Source organism: Varanus komodoensis, unplaced genomic scaffold, assembly GCF_004798865.1.
Source record: "Varanus komodoensis strain SLA01 unplaced genomic scaffold, ASM479886v1 scaffold1, whole genome shotgun sequence".
In the NCBI taxonomy this organism is placed as follows: domain Eukaryota; kingdom Metazoa; phylum Chordata; class Lepidosauria; order Squamata; family Varanidae; genus Varanus; species Varanus komodoensis.
This window is the reverse complement of record NW_025335268.1, coordinates 18745807-18758566: the sequence shown is the minus strand read 5'-3', so window position 1 is coordinate 18758566 and position 12760 is coordinate 18745807. Positions and strand designations below refer to the sequence as shown.

General features: G+C 37.2%; 1 protein-coding gene across 3 annotated transcripts in view; it reads left to right on the top strand.

Annotated features, from left to right (window-relative positions):
• Nucleotides 1-12428, top strand: part of CRIM1 (cysteine rich transmembrane BMP regulator 1) — a 196640-nt gene extending 184212 nt beyond the window's left edge. For all 3 annotated transcript variants that reach the window (XM_044455985.1, XM_044455904.1, XM_044456066.1), the window contains 2 exons: nt 2004-2191; nt 9637-12428. In XM_044455985.1, the coding sequence (XP_044311920.1) occupies nt 2004-2191; nt 9637-9813 (365 nt within the window). In that variant the 3' untranslated portion in view covers nt 9814-12428. The remainder of the gene's footprint in view (nt 1-2003; nt 2192-9636) is intronic.
• The last annotated feature ends 332 nt before the right edge of the window (nt 12429-12760 follow it).

Below are 12760 nucleotides of genomic sequence, written 5' to 3'. Positions count from 1 at the left end.
TCCCCGTCCTCCATGATTTCTGAAAGAAAAATAGATAATGGTTCTGAGAGTTCTTCTGTCAGCTCCGGAGCATTAATAGCATTAGTATATAAACAGTGAAGACCATGTGCTTTACAGTCTAGTTGTCTTCCTACACTTTTGGGCACTATTTGTGTTGCTCTTACCATTGTGGTGCATAAGCCTTTGTCCATTGTTACTTCTCAGTTTGCTTGACTATTCCCTGCAGGATTCAGTTTTCATCAGCCTTCCTAGTGAATTTCTTCATACTGTGGCCGAACACATTCTTCCCAATTGCTGGCAACCATTTCTTGCCGGCAGTCCATCTTCCTGCAGTCCCAGAATCCTAACTTCTCATGCTGGTACCACCTTCATGGCCAGGCATTCAACCAGAGTACTTTTCTTTCCCTTGATATTTCTCTTCCCTCTACTAGAAGGATGGATGAGAAAACTATCTAGGTCCTAGAGTTCTTGAGTTTCCATCGCAAAGCTTCAAAGTCTGTTGTGATTTGGTGGTATCATTTGTTCCCATATGAATGAAAAGTGATGGGTAAGTTTCAGTGACCTTTATGAGCATTGGCAGTCACACCTTTTCAGTCACATCTCTACTCTGCCTCTGTGACTGGGATTTGTATGTCTGTGCCTTCTGTGAAGGTACATGTGTTACTGTGAAAGACGTGTGTACATGTTATCTTCTGTGGGAGGTAGGTGTGTGTGTGTGTGTGTGTGTGTGTGTGTGTGTGTGTGTGTAACTCAGTCAAGAGTATGAGAGTAGATGAATGGATTTCTGCCTAGAAGGAATATATGGATAGCATAGATGGCAAAAGAAGAAGGAGATGGCAGAGAATGAGGTGGCTAGATGGAGTCACTGAAGCAGTTGGTGTGAGCTTAAGTGGACTCCGGGAGATGGTGGAGGACCAGAAGGCCTGGAGGAATGTTGTCACAATGGGTCGGGCAGAACTTCAAGACTAACAACAACAGGCAGAGGAAGTTATGTCCATGAAACAACCACCAAATGGTCAATCTAGGCTGTTTACTTAGGTGCCTCTTACAGAAAACTTTAAAAATAAGACAAGCCATGAGAAATATATAGTCAAAGAACAAAATAAATACCTATTATTAACAATGAAGAAAGAAATGCTTGTTCTGTTTACAGTCAAAATATTAGTGATAGATCAATCAATCAAAAGTTATCCTTGCAAAAGCAGAAAACCTGTTATTGCTATTTCATACAAATTACTGTAAGAAAATAAGTCAAATCTGTTAGGTTGAATCCAGACATAGTGCTGGCTCTCCTGTTCTAACTCTCATTTCACAGAAGGTAAAATGATGAGTTTGAGAAGATTCTGTGTAAAATCTGAGCTCCAAATGTGCCAAATCTCATATTTAACCACCCCCTCCCCTGCAAGTATGGCAAAGTACTGCTTTCAAGAAAGGCAAAAAAAGGTGATCACACACACACAACACATACACATGGCCCAAGAAAAGCATCCTTCTGGCCCCCACCCTCCCAGGACACTTCCCACAACCACCCAGCTTTTTTTCCTTTTTCTCAGTGGCCAGCCAGGCATGTTGTGCTGCAACCACACACCATTTTTATTTCCCAAGAATGCCTCTGGGACTCGTATGAGGATGCGATATTCTTGGAAATAAAGACAGTGCTAGAGGCCAGTGCTTCTTTTTTCCGTTTGCCAGTCTGGCAGTTAAAAATCAAATTAAATTTGATAAAATTAAAGTATCTTTTAAAATGAAATCAAATCAGGAGAAATAGAGAACCTGGTGGGTGTCAAAGGCAGCAGCCATAGACACACTCTTGTCCACAGGCACCACCCTGGAGTCCCCCCGTACTAGCAGGTTCAATTCAATTAGTAGATTAGCAGTACTGAATCTGACCCTGTTTTGGAACTGAACCTAAAAAGTTGCAGAATACTGGAACCTCATTCTGCTACTCAGTTAGAGATATTATTTAGTTGCTTGCTGCTAACCTACTTATTCTCACTTTTCAGATATGGGTCACCTTCAAGGGGATTATAGAGAAACCAGAGGATCTCAGCCAAGCAGAGAGGCATCTCTTAGTTCTCTTGCCTGGGTGACTGTGCCTATCATGACCGCCCTAGTTCTTATAATAGCACTTCTACTTGTCAATCAGAAAAAGCAGTGGATACCAGTATCCTGCTACAGAGCTCCAGCAAAGGTAAAGTACTAAACTGGTTTATGTATGTATTAGGCCATTTTTCTTCTGTTGTGCAGTGACACTTGTATAAGCAGTACCATTATTTCTTGAACTAGTTAAGACAGTTAAAAATATAATTGAATACAGATGGCAAAAAATTCCGGACATGGGGGATTCCAATACCAATTTTTGCTATCTGCTCCCTGTGAATTAAACCCCAGATTGTATGGTATCTAATTAAAAATAGTTCAGGGGTGGGTCCCCTAAAGATTTAGGGTCTCAAATGTGGCTGCTTGCACTCATCTAAATCATATGAGCATGGGAAGCTGTCTTCTGTTAGATCATAATACTTATCCTTTTAGCCCAGGATTACCTACTCCAAATAGAAACATAGAAACAGAGCGAGTCAGAAGGGGCCTCCCAGGCCATCTAGTCTGACCCCCAGCTCTAACCGGCTCTGCTCACAACATGCCCACCATGTGCAAATGGAAGTGGCTCTCCAGGGACATCCACATTACCTGCCTGTTTTGTTAGCTAGAGATCCTGAGGACTGAACATGAGAGTTAATCCTGCAAATATGCTCTGCTAGTACTCTGTCTGATGACAGGAGGTTCAGGGGAGCCAAAAGAAATAAAGTATCTCAAACAGCACATAATGAACTTACTGCAAGTTGCATTAAGGCCTGCTAGCTTATATGAGGTTCTTAAAGGATTAGAAAAAATTATGTAAGACATGTCTATCCATTATGAGATTGGCAAAATAGAATTTGCAATCCCAAAAGCAGCTGTATTTCTAATGGTATTATCCTGGGCTTATTTAGACAGGGAAAAATGCTACAACTTGTAGGCTGTTTTTCTGTTAAAGCAAGCATAGGATTGCATCCAAGTCAATGTATTCTCCAAGGCATGGTGAATACAGGATCTCCCAGCCTGCCTCAGTATTTGAGGAAGCAGGTCATCCGTTCAGACTTTGCCTTACAAATACCAGTGGAAACCTGATCCACAAACTTACCACATAAAGTAACCTGGTTTGCACATCACAACCAACTAGGGATTAAACAAGCCATCATTGGGACCATGAAAGAGAAAGTAAGCATATTATCTTCCCCTTGCTCCTTCCACTTCATTCTACTTTGTAACTGGCCATTCCTGGGTTGCTCATCTGGGTTGTTGAGCAGGAAACAATGCAGAGTTTTAACCCAACAACAAATAATGGGTTAAAATTCTGCATTGTTTCCCCTTCGACAATCCAGAGTTCTGGTGGGTTTGCACTCACAATGAATTGATCAAGAATTGTCATGTTTACTAAAAGCAGAAATGAAAACAGAAATGCTGAACAGGGAGGCAGCATCCAGGTCAGTGTTTATTACCGACCCTCTGATTTCCAGAAGATGGAAATAAGTTAGTGATTCTTCCAAGATCCTCTTCCTACAGTTCTGCCCACTTCTGCTACTTATTCCAAGCTGCCACAGCTTCTTTCTATACATTTGTATATCATAGAATAGTAGAGTTGGAAGGGCCAATAAAGGTCATTGGGTCCAAACCCCTGCTGTTGCAGGAGACCATGTTATATCATCCCACTCAGATGGCTGTCCAGTTTCTTTTTGAATGTACCTAGTGTGGGAGAGCCCACAATCTCTCTAGACAACTGGTTCCGCTGTCATGTTGCTCTGACAGTGAGGAAACATTTCCTCATATCTAGCCTGAACTTGGGTTGTCACAACTTGACTTGATTATTCCATGTCCTACACTCTGGTATCAGCAAGAAGAGATCTTGACCTTCCTCTTTCTGAGAGCCTTTGAGGTACTTATAGAGGGATATCATGTCCTCCCTTAGTCATCTCTTCTCAAGGCTGAACATGCCCAGTTCTTTCAGTCTCTCCTCTGAGTATAGGGCAGTGTGTCCAAACCCTGGATCATTTTTGTTGCCCTCCTCTAGACCCTTTCTATTTTTATTGCATCTTTCTTAAATCTTGGTGCCTAGAACTGGACTCTGTATTCCAGGTGGGGTCTGACTAGTAAGGGGTGTAGGGGAGCTACGACTTCTTGTGACAAAATAATATTTGGCAGCTGCATTGCATTATTGGCTCATATTTCGCCTGTTGTCCACAATTACTCTGAAGTCTTCTTATTTTTCAGTTCTGTTGAGCCACTTATTACCCATCTTGTATTGATGCTTTTGGCTTCTTTTTCCTAGGTTGAGGACTTGCACTTGTCCTTACTGAATCTCATTCTGTTGCTTTCAGCCCAGTGTTCAAGTTTATCAAGATTGCACTGTATCTTCATTCAGTCTTCTAGGGTGTTCAATATTCCACCCAGTTTTGTATCGTCTGCAAATTTGATTATCTTTTCTTGGTTTTTTTATAGTAAGTTTTATTCAAAATAACCCTAAAACAAAGGAAAACTAAAAACAACATCAATCATCAGAAACATTGGATGTGCTGGGTCAGCCCCCACATTTTTTTCTATTTATGATAACTTAAAAACATATTTAAATCTATATGAAGTCCCGTTTCTCTAGCCAATAATAAAAAGAGTTCCAAGTTTGATAGAAATCAGTATCTTCTTTCTCCTTCATTGACAAAGTCAATCTATCCATTTCTGCACAGTCCAAGATCTTTTTTAGAATCAGTTCATCGGTGGGTGGTTCTTCACTTTTCCAGTGTTGAGCAAATGCAATCCTCGCCGCAGTAATTACATGTAAAATCAAGTACATTTCTTGTTTACTAATATCAACAGGTATAATGCCTAATAAAAAAAACTTCAGGTTTAAAAGCTAAGGATTTTTGTAATATTTCCTCCAGCCATTTATGTATTTTAATCCAATAGTTTTTCGCATTATCGCAAGTCCACCACATATGATAGAAAGTACCCAATTTATGTTTACATTTCCAACATCCGTTTGACATATTTGGAAACATCTTAGCTAATCTATTTGGCAACAGATACCATCTATAAAACATTTTATACAGGTTTTCTTTATATGAAGTTGCTAATGTTACCTTAATATTTCTCATCCATAGCTTTTGCCATTTTTCTAATTCAATATTATATCCAAAGTTTTGTGCCCACGTTATCATAGTTTCCTTAACCTGTTCATCTTCCATTATCCTATCTAGTAAGAAATTATATAGTCTATTAATCATTTTCTCATCTGATTTAAGCATCACCTGATCAAATGCTATTAAATCTTTATAAAAGCCCCACATTTTATAGTCTTTAGCATATCTCGATTGTATCTGCACCTTATGCCACCAAGAAATATTAGATCCTTGTTCTTGTATTTCTTGATTCGATTTCAATCCTCCATCATTATCCAAAATGTCATCATATCTTATGATCCCTTCAAAGTTCAATGCATTTGGATATACAAGAGCTTCCATAGATGAAAGCCATCTTAGTAATTTATTATACAATTTTGTCTTTAACTTTTCCCACACTGACATTAATGATTTTCTAATATAGTGACATAAGAAAGAGCCGTGTACCTTAGCCTTTTCATACTACGTATAAGCATGCCAACCCATTTGCACATCATGCCCTTCAAGATACAAGATTCTCTTATTTCTTAAAGTTATCCATTCTTTTAGCCACATTAAAACAGAAGCTTGATAATACAGCATCCAATCAGGGAGACCAAAGCCCCCATTTACTTTAGCCTCCTGAAATATTTTTAGTTTAATCCTTGGTTTCTTCTTTCTCCATATAAATCTCGAGATTTGACAATTTAAATCATCAAAAAATTTTCTATCAATTTTTATGGGAATCATTTGGAATGGAAACAAAAGCTTTGGTAATATGTTCATTTTAACTAGTGCTATTCTTCCCAGCAAAGATAATTGCAAATTAGCCCATTTTTCCAAATCACTCTTAATATCCTTAAATAATTTATCATAATTGTCTTCTTTCAGAGTGGTACACTTAGCTGTATGATAAATTCCCAAATATTTAACCTTTTTAACAATCTGAAAGTCTACTTGTTCCACCAGAGTTTTTCTCTGCTCCTGTGTGAGATTTTTTTACTAACAGTTTTGTCTTTTCTCTATTTATTTTCATCCCCATAACCTTGCCATACACTTCAATCCTTTGTAGGAGTTTAGGCATTGTTACTAAGGGTTCCTCAATTATGAAAACTAGATCATCTGCAAATGCTTGCAGTTTATAGCTTTCATCTCTGATTCTAGTACATTTAATGTCCATATCGTCCCTGATATTTCTGTTTAACACTTCTAAGATCAATATAAACAACAGTGGTGATAGCGGGCATCCTTGTCTTGTACCCTTTTGTATATCTATAACATTTGTAAATTCCCCATTGATTATAATCCTAGCAGACTGCTTTTGATAGATGCTTGATATTGCATTAATGAACTTTTCACCAAACTCCATTTGCACTAGCTGTTGCTTCATAAATTGCCAATTAACATTGTCAAAAACCTTCTGTGCGTCCATGAATAATAGTGCCATTGGTTTTTCCATATGTATCTCATAATACTCTTAAGATGTCCAGGATAGTTCTCATGTTATTCCTCATTTGTCTTTTAGGTAAGAAACCATTTTGATCTGAGTGAATAAAGTCTGTTAGATACTTCTTCAATCTTTCTGCCATTATGGAGGCAAAAATTTTGTAATCCACATTTAATAGTGATATAGGTCTGTAATTTTGACTCTGCATCAAGTCCGTGTCTTCTTTTGGTATTAATGTAATATTTGCCTCTGTCCAAGTATTTGGTATTTTAGCATTTAACAATGCAGCATTACATATATCCTTAAGAAGCGCAGCAAACATTCCTTCAAAGGATTTATAAAACTCTGCTAGTAGCCCATCCGGGCCAGGAGTTTTGTCATTGATTTGACTCTAAATTGCCTATATTACTTCTGTGATTGTTACTTCTTGATCCAATACTTTTTGGTATTTCTCCGGTAACTTTGGCAGGTCTCCCTTTCGGATATATTCTTTTACTTTCTCAGTTGAAATCTCATCATTCTGGTATAGCTTTGTAAAGAAATCTTCCGCTATTTTCTTGATATGTATACTTTGTACTTGCAGTCATCCTTTTCCATCCTTCAATTTACTTTTTAGTCTCTTCTCTCTTTCTTTCTTTACTTTATAGGCTAACCATCTCCCTGGTTTATTAGCATTTTCAAAGAAGTTCTGTTTGGTCAATTTCATTTGCCTAGTGAGTTCGTTTGTATCCAGGAGGTTCAGTTTATGTTTTAGAATATTCATTTGTACCTTAAGGTCTTTTTTGGATGGATCTTCCTGTAATTCTTGTTCACATTTCATCATTTGCTCTACTATTTTAGCTCATTCTTGTTTTCTCCTTTTGTTTATTTTTGCTGAATATGTTATTATCAGCCCCCTGACATAGACTTTGGCTGTATCCCAGACATTTTGCAAAGAGGTTTCTTCAGTTTGATTATCTTTTCTTGTAATTGCTCATCTAAACCATTAATAAAAATGTTGAAGAGCACTGGACCCAGGACTGAAGCTGTGGCACCCCACTAGTTACCTCCTTCCAGTTTGAGAAGGTGCCATTGATGACCATTCTTTGTGTACACTTTAGCAGCCAATTTTGGATCCACCTAATTGTTTTTCTGTCTAGTCCAATTTTTGCAAATTTGCTTATCAGAATGTTGTAGGACGCTATGTTGAAAGGTTTGCTACAGGTTTCCACAGTGTTCCCTCTGTCCGTTTGGGAGATTACCCAGTCAAAAAATGAGATTAAATTAGTCTGACAGGATTTTTGATCAATTCATGTTAGCTTCTATTAATCACCGCATTTTCTTCAAGATGCTTGCAGGTGGATTTTTAAATAATTTTCTGCAGAATTTTTCCAGGGATTGATGTCAGACTAACTGGTTTATAGTTCCCACTTTCATCTTTTTTCCCCTATTTGAAGATAGGAATGATGTTAGCCCTTCTCCAGTCATCTGGACATTAGCCCATCTCCAGTCTGTTTTCCAGGATTTATTGAAAATAATAGCCAGTGGTTCTCGGAGTTCCTCTGCTAGCTCTTTTATGGAGTTCATTGGGCCTTGGAGATTTGAACACGTTTATTCCATCTAGGTATTCCTTGACCATTTGTCTGTCAATCTTGGGCTGCCATCTCCCATCTACAGCTTGTACTTCCTCTTGGTTGTAGATTTTCTTGTGGGAGAAAACTGAGGCAAAGCAGGATTTGAGCACTTCTGTCTTTTCCTTGTCTTTGGTTATCACTCTGCCATCCACATTAAGTAGCTGGACACCCTTCTCTTTCACATGTCTTTTGTTTTGAATGTATCTGAAGAAGGCTTTCTTGTTGTTCTCAGTATCCCTTGTTGTTCTCAATTCATTTCCTGCTTTAGCCTTCCTGATGCTGTCCCTGCAATTCCTTGCCATTTGTTTGTACTCTTCCTTTGTGGCCTGGCCCTGCTTCCACTTCCAGTACATGTTCTTTTTCCTTTCAGGCTGTCAGTCTTTGTGGAGCCACGTGGGCTTCCTCTGTTGTGACATGGAAGATTCTGTGTAAGCTGGTATTATAAAGCTGGGACCAAGTTCCTTGAAGGTCTGCATTCAACCCATATCAGCCTGCCTGTACTTGAAGTTCAATAAAAGAGGCCTTTCTCATTTGCTTATCTGTGAGAGCAACTAGATGGGCAACCTCACAAGAGAGGGTCTTTTCTATATTCACCCAATCACTCTGGAACAATTTTCCATTGGGTGTCCAACCCCCACCATTACAGGTTTTTAAGGCGGCCCTGAAAATATATTTTACTCTACCTTTCCCAGATATGTTTGCTGCTGTTTCTCTTTTTATTGTGTTCTTACTCTTTTTGTGTTTTATTGTTTTTAATATTACATCAGGTTTTATGTTGTGTTTCTTGTTGTACTTCATGTTGGGAAGGTTCTTGCCAAAAACTATTCTGGATGGATAGATGGATGTAGTGGGCATAGATGCTGCAAATCTATCTTCTTGAACAAGCTGAAATAATGGAAAACTAAATTGGGCAAGATGAACCCAAACTTTCCTCAGCGTAGCTTGGTACATTAGCTCCAGCAGAGAGCCGGGTAGTTCTTATATTTGAAGTGATCTCCGAAGAAAGCTTGTGCTTTAGCAAGTATGATAGTATACAAAGTGCCAAATGCCGCTTCATGTTTTGGATAGCTCTTCTAACTGCATACTACATGAATGGCATGATATCTGTTTCTGCTCCTGGCTTGTGAACCATGATGACAACGATGATGATGATATGGTGTTCACCTAAGAATGGCTGATTTTTTTAAAAAAATGTGCATAATATAGCATATTCCTTGCTCTTTTCAGTGAGGAAGGCCATTTTATAATAAAGTGTGTGTATGTGCTGTATGTACACACACCACATAGGCATGCATGCACACTTATTCGAAATAAAATTATGTTCTATGTAGAGCTTCGTGCTTACATGTAACTGACATTCTGTATTGTGCCTTTTGTTTTCAAACAGCCTTCCTGCCTAAACAATCAGCTGGTATATGTGGATTGCAAGAAAGGTACTATGGTTCAGGTGGACAGTTCTCAGAGGATGCTCAGAATTGCTGACCCAGACTCAAGATACAGTGGATTCTACAGCATGCAAAAACAGAACAACTTACAGGCAGATAATTTCTATCAGACAGTGTGAGATGTTGCACCTTTACCAAGAAGTTAAGAAGAAACAAAGACTGAGTCTGCTATTAAAACTAAAATTGTGCACTTGCTTAGTGGATTGTATTGGATTTGTGACTTCATGTACAGCTCTAAGATCTTACTGGGATGGGCTCCAACTCCTGCAATGTGCCAGAACAAGCATTCCCACTTCTCCTTGCGATAACTGACCAAGTGTTTTCTTGGAACCAAAGTTTTAAAACTTGTTAGGATTTTTGCTTGTAACATAGTAATAGAGATTGTTTTGGAAGGGAATATTGGGATTGAACATGAGAGGTTATAACAGGAACCCTCAGAGAAGAAAAGCTGGTCAGCATAACTTGGAGACAAAATTTTTTTAGAACGTAGCTTTTTCCTGTCACTCCAAAATTGCATTTATTGAAGTGAAGTAAAAGCATACACTATCTGAATTCAAATGATGAAGTCCAGTTTTTTTTCAGCTGTGCTACAAAATGTACTTCTAAGAGAAATCCTGTAACATCATAGGTGCCATATACCTGCAAGTATGTTTTTCTACCTGATCAGAAGCTGCAATAGCTAATGACACAGCAAGGAAAACATTAAAGCAGAAATGCAAAGGGCAAATTTATCGAAGATGTGTACAATTATACCTTGTGCTGCTTTTTGTTTTTCCCTTTGATGCTGATTGTCCAAACTTTGGAAGTTAGCAAATGGCTAAGGCCTGTATAATTCCTGATATCAGCACTGGATATTTGTTAACAGTATTGAAGAGAGCGAGCGAGAGAAAGGAAGGAAAAGTTTAAAACACCATCAGATTCCAGAACTTGTGTGTGTGCGTGTGCGTGTGCTTATTTTTTTAATCATTGTGTACCAATTTCAGGTGGTTTCAGGCTCAAATTTTTCATTAGAGGAAAATAAAAGATTTTGCTGGATGAAGATCTTGCTCAGATTAGTTTTAATCATGTTAAGATTTTTTTTTCCTGTTACTGATTATGCAGACTAGAAGCAACTTCCATGCTAGGAAGCTGCTTAATTTTAATTGTATATTACTCAAGCACCTTTTGGAAGCTCAGAAAGAAAGGAGATCATGCTTCTTTAAAACTTTAGCTTTATAGAAATATTTATGTAAATATAGTTAAGCTTAAAATAAAGCATTTGTATGTTTTGTGTGTGTATGTGTGTGTGTATATGTACATATGTATGTGTATATATACATATACGCATATATACACACTATATGTGTATATATGTATATATACAGTATATATATGGTATTTATATATACAGTATATATCAGTATAATTTTGTATTTTTCCCTGTTGAATGTATTTTTAACTGAGATTTTACCCAAAATAGAAACACAGGCATTCCATATTATTGCTCAATAATTTGTGAGTAGGAAAGACGAGATGAGAGTATCTCATTCTACCTAGTTTTATTTGATTTGAAAGTGTGAGTATGCCAGCGTGTATGAGAGGAGTGTGTTTGTGCATGTGTGTTTGCGGATGTGTACGCTGTGTGCACAATTAGCAGTAAGTATTGCTACTTGCTACATTTCAGGGTGTGTTTTCTTTTTTTCTTTTCCTGCATGGCCTTAAAAAGGCTGTTAATTCAATGCATTGGCTAGATACACTGATAACATACAGGCAGCACTAATCAGTTCAACAGAAATAATAGCATCTGCACATGGAAATATTTGAGAACAGTTGTTTTAAACAACTACTGGAATACAACTAGCTGGAGGTTTGTTGCAGCTTGACTCAAGACTTAATCTGTATCACACATTACCTTTTTCCAAACAGGTCTTGGCACTTTTATACTAACTGCCCATTTGTGTGTTGCCTCTTTCTTTTACAATTGCTTATCATAAGACACAGATACCCAGTATGCTTAATGTGAAAAGAAAATGTATTTTTTGTAAAGGAACTCTCAAGTATTGTTGTAAATACTTGGTCAGAGGTTACTGAACTTTAAAACTGAAAAACCTAATTTATTATATGACCTAATTTATTAATCTGAAGATTAACAAATGTCTTGTTTTAGAATATCAAAAAGTGTTCTAGCTGTTCGCATCAAAGAGAAAAAATAGGTGTATCATAAAGGCTCAACTTTTTTTTCTGTTGTGAATTCTGTTTCCAAAAAAAGAAAAAATGTAAGTTCCCCAGCAATTTTATACTTGGTATGAAAATACTGAAACTAATGTTACTATACAGTTATTACCCAGATCCTGTCAAGATAAATCATCCATTCCTTTCATAAGAGTAAGCAGTCTTTATCCAGATATTGTAAATGCTTGCTTTTGTTTTACAATCAAGGCCATATTCTGAAAAATATTAGCAGGATATAGGACATGGTGTAAAAATGTTTTATTATTTTATTATTATTTTATTATTATTTTGAAGATATTATTTATCCTATGTGCTGTATCCATTACACTCTTTTACTTTGGTTCCTGTTGTGCTCTTGTAAGAGAAATGCAGATATCATTTTCTGAAAAATAAAATAGATGCATACATGGCACTTGGAGTGCACTGCAATTTGGCAGATTGCTTGTTTACTTTTTAAAATGTAAGATGGTTTCTTGTAATTTGGCTCTTGGCAGCACAATAAAAATTAACTTGATGAACTTTTTATAATTGCTAAATAGATTTTCTTCTGAAAAAAATATTCCTTGAAATTGTAGTGCTTAATGGTGACAAATAAGACATATAGTGGAACTTACAGGAAATTATTTCTGTACACAGTTCTCTTGTTCCAGGTTTCAGCCAGCCATGCTGTTTCAAAGATGATGATGATGATGATGATGATGATGATGATGATAACATTTCTATGCCACCCCTTGCCGAAGCCTCGGGGCGGCTTACAACACAATAAAATACATTGAAATACAATAGCACATAATAAATTACCATTAAATACAAAAAATACATTGAGTTACAAACATAATAATATAAAATTAAAAT